At 46.7% G+C, this 10,485-nt stretch overlaps 1 protein-coding gene across 1 annotated transcript; it reads left to right on the forward strand.

The window, feature by feature from the left end:
* Positions 1-6,735: 6,735 nt before the first annotated feature.
* LOC134635247 (neurogenin-1-like) lies at positions 6,736-7,384 on the forward strand. The gene has a single exon (XM_063484642.1). The coding sequence runs from the start codon at positions 6,742-6,744 to the stop codon at positions 7,327-7,329; it is 588 nt and encodes a 195-aa protein (XP_063340712.1). The 5' UTR covers positions 6,736-6,741; the 3' UTR covers positions 7,330-7,384.
* Positions 7,385-10,485: the final 3,101 nt, after the last annotated feature.

Raw genomic sequence — 10,485 nt, forward strand, 5'->3', positions numbered from 1 at the left:
AGGCTGGGACACGGACAGAGCACAGCTTTCGCGTAGCTTGCGTGTCGCTTCACCGTATTGACTGTTACCACACGCGGGAGCCAACCCTGATGCGCGGCCTGTGAAATACGACCCAGTGGAGAAGGCGACGTGAGAGGATAGCGCTTGTATTACGCGAAACTCCCTGGCTTGTGGAGGACAGATGTGTGATAAGCATGAACACAGGCTCATGAACACAGGCTCATGAACACAAGCTCATGAACACAGGCGCAGGTCTCATGGAGAGGGTCTGAAATTGAGTCTCATGCGCTGAATAAAAAAAAAAATAACAAAAACAAATTAAGCAAGGTGAAATTGTATGCAATCTTTATAGATGCAGGGTAGTGAAATATCACAAAGTACAATGCTGACTAGTACAACAAGTAACATTAGGCCGGGATTGATATTGGGTTGGTTTTTTTGGGGGGGGGGTGTTGTGCAAAACACACACGGAACAGAGTGTGGTGGAGGCTGGGACACGGACAGAGCACAGCTTTCGCGTAGCTTGCGTGTCGCTTCACCGTATTGTCTGTTACCACACGCGGGAGCCAACCCTGATGCGCGGCCTGTGAAATACGACCCAGTGGAGAAGGCGACGTGAGAGGATAGCGCTTGTATTACGCGAAACTCCCTGGCTTGTGGAGGACAGATGTGTGATAAGCATGAACACAGGCTCATGAACACAGGCTCATGAACACAAGCTCATGAACACAGGCGCAGGTCTCATGGAGAGGGTCTGAAATTGAGTCTCATGCGCTGAATAAAAAAAAAATAACAAAAACAAATTAAGCAAGGTGAAATTGTATGCAATCTTTATATATGCAGGGCAGTGAAATATCACAAAGTACAATGCTGACTAGTACAACAAGTAACATTAGGCCGGGAGTGATAATGGGTTGTTTTTTTTGGGGGGGGGTGTTGTGCAAAACACACACGGAACAGAGTGTGGTGGAGGCTGGGACACGGACAGAGCACAGCTTTCGCGTAGCTTGCGTGTCGCTTCACCGTATTGTCTGTTACCACACGCGGGAGCCAACCCTGATGCTCGGCCTGTGAAATGCGACCCAGGGGTACTCTGGGACCCCCGGGGTCCAGAGCTGCCCCGAAGGGGAGCACGAGGGTTTTCCCGACCGAGAGTCCCGACCGAGAGAGTTTTCCCGACCGAGAGTCCCGACCGAGAAAGTTTTCCCGACCGAGAGTCCCGACCGAGAGTCCCGACCGAGAAAGTTTTCCCGACCGAGAGTCCCGACCGAGAGAGTTTTCCCGACCGAGAGTCCCGACCGAGAGACTTTTCCCGACCGAGAGAGTTTTCCCGACCGAGAGTCCAAATGAGGAAGTTTTCAAACAGGCAGTGTGTTTCACAAACTCAGGCTGGTATTTTCAGATCAGCTGTCATTTTCATTGTTTCATTTTATCATGGGTATGTGAAATGTTGTGCCTTGGTTCATCTTACACAATGATGATTGCTAAGCCAGATATGAGTCCTGAACGCCACACAGGCATTTGTAGGAAATCATGGTCAACTTTTGTATCTGTATCGTTTTTAACATTGTAAAAGATGTAAAATGTAGATGAATGTGTTGAGAATAATAAAAAAAACGAAATCCAAAGTATAACTTTGACTTGACATTTATTTCTTTTGCATCACACAAAATCCATGCCATTTCACGTACATTACACAGAATCCATGAGAATGGGAAAGTTTTCCCAACCGAGAAAGTTTTCCCGACCGAGAGTCCCGACCGGGAAAGTTTTCCCGACCGAGAGTCCCGACCGAGAGAGTTTTCCCGACCGAGAGTGCCGACCGGGAAAGTTTTCCCGACCGAGAGTCCCGACCGAGAAAGTTTTCCCGACCGAGAAAGTTTTCCCGACCGAGAGTCCCGACCGAGAGAGTTTTCCCGACCGAGAGTCCCGACCGAGAAAGTTTTCCCGACCGAGAGTGCCGACCGAGAAAGTTTTCCCGACCGAGAGTCCCGACCGAGAGACTTTTCCCGACCGAGAAAGTTTTCCTGACCGAGAGTCCCGACCGAGAAAGTTTTCCCGACTGAGAGTCCCGACCGGGAAAGTTTTCCCGACCGAGAGTCCCGACCGAGAAAGTTTTCCCGACCGAGAGAGTTTTCCCGACCGAGAGTCCCGACCGAGAAAGTTTTCCCGACCGAGAGTCCCGACCGAGAGACTTTTCCCGACCGAGAGTCCCGACCGAGAGAGTTTTCCCGACCGAGAGTCAAAATGAGGAAGTTTTCAAACAGGCAGTGTGTTTCACAAACTCAGGCTGGTATTTTCAGATCAGCTGTCATTTTCATTGTTTCATTTTATCATGGGTATGTGAAATGTTGTGCCTTGGTTCATCTTACACAATGATGATTGCTAAGCCAGATAATAGTCCTGAACGCCACACAGGCATTTGTAGGAAATCATGGTCAACTTTTGTATCTGTATCGTTTTTAACATTGTAAAAGATGTAAAATGTAGATGAATGTGTTGAGAATAATAAAAAAAACGAAATCCAAAGTATAACTTTGACTTGACATTTATTTCTTTTGCATCACACAAAATCCATGCCATTTCACGTACATTACACAGAATCCATGAGAATGGGAAAGTTTTCCCGACCGAGAAAGTTTTCCCGACCGAGAGTTCCGACCGGGAAAGTTTTCCCGACCGAGAGTCCCGACCGAGAGACTTTTCCCGACCGAGAGTCCAAATGAGAAAGTTTTCAAACAGGCAGTGTGTTTCATAGACTCAGGCTGGTATTTTCAGACCAGCTGTCATTTTCATTGTTTCATTTTATCATGGGTATGTGAAATGTTGTGCCGTGGTTCATCTTGCACAATGATGAAACGCCACACAGGCCTACAAACGCCACACAAGCATTTGTAGGAAATCATGGTCAACTTGTGTATGTGTATCGTTTTTAACATTGTAAAAGATGTAAAATGTAGGTGATTGTGTTGAGAATAATAAAAAACGAAATCCAAAGTATTGCTTTCCCATGACATTTATTTCTTTTGCATCACACAAAATCCATGCCATTTCACGTACATTACACAGAATCCATCAAAACGGCAAACCTTTCTTTACACCAAAACTTTCCCGACCGAGGGAGTTTTCCCGATTGAGAGAGTTTTCCCGACCGAGAGTCCCGACCGAGAAAGTACATTTGGTGTACACATTTTAAATTTTGAGCTCGATGCACCAACTCAGTGGAGGTCTCTTCGAGCAAAGTATACTGATAGTTTAACCTTAACAGAGAGGGCAAGCTGTAGGCAAGAGCAAACCCAAGCGGAAGAAGAAATTGAAGCGATGCCCGAGCCTGTTGCAGACTCTGAAGAAGAGTCTTTAGCCACAGCAATAACTGCGTCTTTCAATAAACCTCAACCGGAGCCTCAGCCAGAGCCTTCAACTTCAACTTCCTCCGCGCTAGCCACTGTGGGGTCACATGGGACATGTGCTGACTTGTGTGTGTTGTTGTGAACTTAGACAGATGTACATGTTAAGCTGCGGACATGTTTCCTTTGAGGCATGCATCAAGGAGAACGTGAGGGTAACTGGGAAACAAATGTGTTTTATGTGTAAGGTAGAATGCGCATTTTATCGACCGGTGCACACCAGCTGCGTGTCAGATGTTACCTGCGTTGACTGTAACCAGCGCAGAGTGTACATGATGCTATGCGGTCACACGACCTGCGCGTGTGTGAACAAAGCTTGTTCAGAATGTAACACCAAACATACCGTGAGAAGTTTCTGTGAATGGATTGACAAACTAACAGCTTATCTGTGTGTATGATACATAAAAAACCTACTACAAGTATAGTAGATGTATTGCCATTACAAGTATTGCCATTATGAGTTTGGCTACTGCATCCAACATATTTTTGTATAATAAAGAACCACAAGTATTTCTACTACAAGTGTTATATTTGTGTATAATAAAAACTATTCTAAAATGGTGAATGTCAGTTACATTCTGTATAACATTCATTTATTGTACTGTGTAACAACATACATATTCAAATGTGATGGGCACAATCATTAACCACACAGTCTCTGTGTCTGCAAAGGCATCGGTTTATTGCAGTGTTTAAGAACATACAGATAAAATTGTACACAGTTAAGAAGAGCATAAACTAAACGCAAAGGGTATGTGATGGGCACAATCATTAACCACACAGTCTCTGTGTCTGCAAAGGCATCTGTTTATTGCAGCGTCTAACAACATACAGATACAATTGTGTGCAGTTGAGAAGAGCGTATTTTTTTTAAAAAAAAAGCAAAGCATACAGCTGTACACAAAAGAAAACAATACTTTGATCATAATGTAAAAGCAAACCATACCGCTGTACACAAAAGACATCCAAGTGAACAACACTTTACATTTCCCAAAGTGACACTCGTGTACATGAGCTAGTTTTTTGGCGTGAGGCACTTGCTTTTCTTAAGAAGCTGGAGATCTGCGCAGCAGGGCATACTTGCGGTTGAAAAAACCTCGGTTGAACTAAGAGATCGAGTGGAGATGCTCTGCCTGGTGGTTAGTCGATCAAGATCGCATGAACACAGGCTCATGAACACAGGCTCATGAACACAAGCTCATGAACACAGGCGCAGGTCTCATGGAGAGGGTCTGAAATTGAGTCTCATGCGCTGAATAAAAAAAAACAAAAAAACAAATTAGGCAAGGTGAAATTGTAGGCCGGGAGTGATATTGGGTTGGTTCTGTTTTTTTGGGGGGGGGGGGTTGTGCAAAACACACACGGAACAGAGTGTGGTGGAGGCTGGGACACGGACAGAGCACAGCTTTCGCGTAGCTTGCGTGTCGCTTCACCGTATTGTCTGTTACCACACGCAGGAGCCAACCCTGATGCGCGGCCTGTGAAATACGACCCAGTGGAGAAGGCGACGTGAGAGGATAGCGCTTGTATTACGCGAAACTCCCTGGCTTGTGGAGGACAGATGTGTGATAAGCATGAACACAGGCTCATGAACACAGGCTCATGAACACAAGCTCATGAAAACAGGCGCAGGTCTCATGGAGAGGGTCTGAAATTGAGTCTCATGCGCTGAATAAAAAAAAATAACAAAAACAAATTAAGCAAGGTGAAATTGTATGCAGTCTTTTTATATGCAGGGTAGTGAAATATCACAAAGTGCAATGCTGACTAGTACAACAAGTAACATTAGGCCGGGAGTGATATTGGGTTGGTTCTTTTTTTTTTGGGGGGGGTGTTGTGCAAAACACACACGGAACAGAGTGTGGTGGAGGCTGGGACACGGACAGAGCAGAGCTTTCGCGTAGCTTGCGTGTCGCTTCACCGTATTGTCTGTTACCACACGCGGGAGCCAACCCTGATGCACGGCCTGTGAAATACGACCCAGTGGAGAAGGCGACGTGAGAGGATAGCGCTTGTATTACGCGAAACTCCCTGGCTTGTGGAGGACAGATGTGTGATAAGCATGAACACAGGCTCATGAACACAGGCTCATGAACAAAAGCTCAGGAAAACAGGCGCAGGTCTCATGGAGAGGGTCTGAAATTGAGTCTCATGCGCTGAATAAAAAAAAATAACAAAAACAAATTAAGCAAGGTGAAATTGTATGCAATCTTTATATATGCAGGGCAGTGAAATATCACAAAGTACAATGCTGACTAGTACAACAAGTAACATTAGGCCAGGATTGATATTGGGTTGGTTCTTTTTTTTGGGGGGGGGGGTGTTGTGCAAAACACACACGGAACAGAGTGTGGTGGAGGCTGGGACACGGACAGAGCACAGCTTTCGCGTAGCTTGCGTGTCGCTTCACCGTATTGTCTGTTACCACACGCGGGAGCCAACCCTGATGCTCGGCCTGTGAAATGCGACCCAGGGGTACTCTGGGACCCCCGGGGTCCGGAGCACATAATAATTATGTTTAAAAGCTGTTGGTGGTCAGACTTTTATTGTGAAAGGCTTCATAGTTGCACGTCTGTCGGATTTAAAGGTGAACAGTAGTTTTTTTGTATGGCTGCTGAGGTGCACAGAATGAGCAGGTGCAAGTTAAACTTTGAGACGTTTCTCTTCACGTTAAGGAAAAAGCCGAACAGTGACGAAGACTTCCGGGTAGAAAGGACTAGTTTTCTTTGTTAGGATGAAGCTCCTTTCTCCTTCTGCTGCTGCTCCTCTTTCTGTTTGTGGAGCAGTGAGCAGAGGATGGATGGATGGATTCTCCGAAGCGTGTCTCAGCCCGGCGGGGTGGAGGAGGTGGAGGTCTCTCTGCCTCTGCTTTCTTCTTCCACCTTTTTTCATGTTTTTGGTTTAAACTCTCGTAGTGGGTTTGGTTCTTTCTGTCTCGCGGGGGGGCATTGCGTGTAGTTCGCGTGGCCGGCCGCGCGCTCTGATTGGCTGGCCGTGATTACCGGCACGCTTCTCTGCGCGGCGTCATTATGTTAATGAGCTTCTCCCGCAGCACGGGGCAGACCTGCCGCAGCATTCATCCCCTCATCTTGCGCGCTAATGCCAGGCCGGGGGGGGGGGGTCACAGGGGGCGCGGGGGCAGGGGGCCGGTCATTGTCCCAAGCACGCTATATAAGCGGGCTGAGGCCGGTCGTGTGCCAGGCTCACCGGATCGCACGAGCTGATCCAGAGCAGAAAACACGCAGAGACACGCGCGCCGCTCCGAACTGCCACAGACTTCAGGTGAATTCCTCTTGCGTGGATCCCTCACGCCTCCTCTCCTCTCCCCGCAGTCATGGACTCGCTCTACTCCGACATCGACAGCAACAGCTGCAACTTCTTCCCGCACAGCGAAGACGAGGAGTCCCGCGGCCCGCGCTGCGCGTCCCCGCAGCCCGAGCAGCAGCAGAAGAAGCAGCGGCGTCGCGGTCGCGCGCACAGCGACGTGACGGTGCAAGTGGTGAAGAAGAACCGGCGCCTGAAAGCCAACGACCGCGAGCGTAACCGCATGCACAACCTGAACGACGCGCTGGACGCGCTGCGCGGCGTGCTGCCCTCATTCCCGGACGAGACGAAGCTGACGAAAATCGAGACTCTGCGGTTCGTGCACAACTACATCTGGGCGCTGTCCGAGACCATCCGCATCGCGGATCTGCAGGCGGGTAAGGTCGGCGAGCCGCCCGTGCTGCTCAGCCCGTGCCTAGCCGAGGCCCCTAGCCCGGGCAGCGATGCCTGCTCCTGGAGCTCCAGCGGCTCCTCATCCTCCTCCTCCCCGGCCTACTGCGCATCCAGCCCGGGCAGCCCCGCCGTCCCCGAGGACTACAGCTGCCTGCGGCAGGACGCGCTGTACGGCTTCCGCAGCTTCGTGCCGGGCATCTACTGATCCATGAGCCCGGAGGTCCCGCTGGAATAAGACTGAGAGCCGCTATTTGCCTTACTCACACCTCCTTCTCCTAATCACCATCATCATCGTCGTGCTTCTACGGATGGACTGGAAATGAGAGGAACTGAATTTGATCTGTTTTTTATTATTAGTTTTGGGTTTTGTAAATTTCTCCAAAAACCTTTGCACTTTCCCCTCTCCCCTCTCTCTCCCCCACAGTCTGCAGGTTACAGTCAGTCTCAGTTTTTCTGTTTTCGTGTCGGAGGTGAAAAGTCAATTTTACAATTAGTAAAGTGATTCTGCAGAAAAGAGAGCGTGGAAATCGAGTTTCAACGCTCCCACAATAGACTGAAAGGAGCTGCCCGCATTCATTATGTATTCCACACACACACACACACACACCCTCTCTCTGCATGACTACTACCTACTTGTGAATAAACCATGTATGTTATAAGCAATGTGAGTGTAGTGTAACCACCAGTTGTGATATTGTAGGTTGACAACAATGAGACGATACACGCTGATGTGCATATCACTACTACTACGACTACTACCTACTTGTGAATAAACCATGTATGTTATGAACCACATGAGTGTAGTGTAACCTGTTGCATGTGAATAAATGATAACAATCAAACAAACCAGGTCTTTTGTCTTGTTTTATTATCTCACATCATTGTGGCGTAGCTACACACAAAAAAACCCAGCAAATGTTAATATGACATGCAAGCTCTTTACTTTTCTTCGAGGTATTTGACAATCACATTATCATCGGTCGAGCGTACACGCTTCGCCTCGGGTTCCCCGTAATCCGAATGCATTGCGGTGGGTACTCTATTTGAACAAGGTTCTGATATTTGACTAACATCCATTCCTCTCACAAGAGACTCTGAATATTTTATCATGACATTGCTCTGTGGACCAGGGCACGTTTTTCTTTTCCTAGACACAGCTGACATAGTGGACCAACTCACATATTCACATGAAAATCGTAAGAGTCTGTATCGGGGTCTGTGTCAGACTCCGAACACGCAGTCATGCGCGGGGGTGCCTCGGAAACTTCTGCTTCAGCGTCGTAGCTGCAGCCTGGTTGAGGTGAGATGGATGTAGAAATGTCGGCGCTCGGTCTGTGTCTTTTACGTCGAGTCTTCGGTGAATCGGAGCCTGAATCGGAATCATAAGAAGACAACTTTACGGGTTGAGCTTCTCTGTGGTGCTTAGTTATGGCCTTGCGGTATTTAGAATGGTTTCTCTTGCTACCGCTTTTCTTTGATGAAACGAAATCTGATTCATGCGAAGGATAGAGTCCTTGGTCCTTTCTCAGGCAGTCTTCATTCATGTCACCACAGGTTCTTGGTACAAACGTAACAATGTCAGCAAATGTTTGTCACAACAGTCATTTTTCCCAGATGACCAGATGTGTCTCCTCCGGGATATCCAACCCCGGCATCAGATCCTTGCGATCCAAAAGGATTAGGATCGCGAACATGATACATTTGTGCATGCCATAAAAGTGATTTGTGACCTTTTCAGCCAGTTGGTAGCTGCTCATCAATTCCATAGTACCATAGGGAATGCTGGCCTCTCGTTGCACAATCCTCCATGACAACAGCTTCTTCACTCGACATAGCTCATTCGCGCTCAGCTTGGATAACACATGACACAACGCTTGTTTCTCATCGATGTAGTCAAGTTCTCCTTGGATTTTCAGTTCAAGAGGACATGTGACGTTGTAATCCTTGTGTGATGTCACAGCATCGGTTTTTAATGATTCAAACATGCCCATGATCATCGTTTCTGCATCCTTTGTGCCCATGAACCTGGACAGTTTGGAGATCAGACACTCGGGATGTAGCATGTGCTCAGTCTCATGTTTGTGTTTCTTAAACGCACGCTTGACGAAATCCTGCTGTTTTTCATTGAGACATCCTTGGTCTTCACTCAGTGTTTTCAATAACCACTCGAAATCATTTCGATTTTTGCTCAGGTAGTGTGAGATGCGAAATTTCCATGAAAGTTCCATCCCAGAACTACAGTAGATGATCCAGGCGTACACCAACTAACTCTTGTGAAGTTGAATGATATAACTGTTCAGTTGTGTGCTGTGCTGACATTTTATATGCATACCCCATAAGAGACCAAAACAAAAAAAAAATAATATCCGGACCGAGAGATAATCTCCCAACCGACAGTATGTTGCCCGACGCAAGAGCGCAATTTTACCTATGTATGTAGATTTTGTGTATTGCACAGATTTAAGATGTGTGCCCGTGTCAGTGAATGTGACGCTGTTCAGTGTACCATCCAGAATTATAAAGCGTAGTAGCTTTTGTCATGGTCCTCTGTCTCAGAGGAACACATTCATGTACTTCGCATGTTTCACACGATCAAGGCTTTTGTCGTCAAGTACAAACAACCATACAATATAAGAGTTCTTGTAACACCTTTAATGACATGCAAGGCATATATGTAAATGTAAAAGGCAGTGCAAAATACAAAACAAAAGAGATCAAGTGCAAGAGATGTAAGACATCCAGTAAGACCTGCTGTAAGAAATATAAAATGTTATACATGACGGTCTTTCCTTATGAACTGGATACTTCTGGTGGGTATCATAACGACCTCGGATCCCTCCCATCATCAAGAGTTCGACTACAGTGTTGATCAAAATACGTGTAAGACAGAAACAAGTAAAAGCTTCATGATTTAGATAATACATTCTGTGAACACTAACAAAGTTCATATATGGTGATTTCACATTATTGAAATGTAAATGTACAAAAAAGTTTCCCAAGGTACACCAGTGTTAGATAAAAGTACACACGTGACGAGAAATGTAACAGAAACAAACACTTCAACAATTCCCAGTTATCACAGTGGTCCCAGTAGTAAGTCATCATTGACGAGAAATGTAACAGAAACAAACACTTCAACAATTCCCAGTTATCACAGAGGTCTGAGTAAGTCATCATTGCAAGTATAGACCTGAGGCATATGAAGTGCCATAACACGATTACACCCAAACTCGTGTGTGATGTCGATCTTAGGATCTCCATCCAGATAGTCAGGGGGTTGACTAAATAGCTGCTCTGGGTACCTGAGGTCAATGGCATAGCTTAAATCTGTCTCTGTTCTTTGCTGTTTAATCTGAGGCAC

This window comes from Pelmatolapia mariae, linkage group LG10_11, assembly GCF_036321145.2.
Source record: "Pelmatolapia mariae isolate MD_Pm_ZW linkage group LG10_11, Pm_UMD_F_2, whole genome shotgun sequence".
Classification (NCBI taxonomy): Eukaryota; Metazoa; Chordata; class Actinopteri; order Cichliformes; family Cichlidae; genus Pelmatolapia; species Pelmatolapia mariae.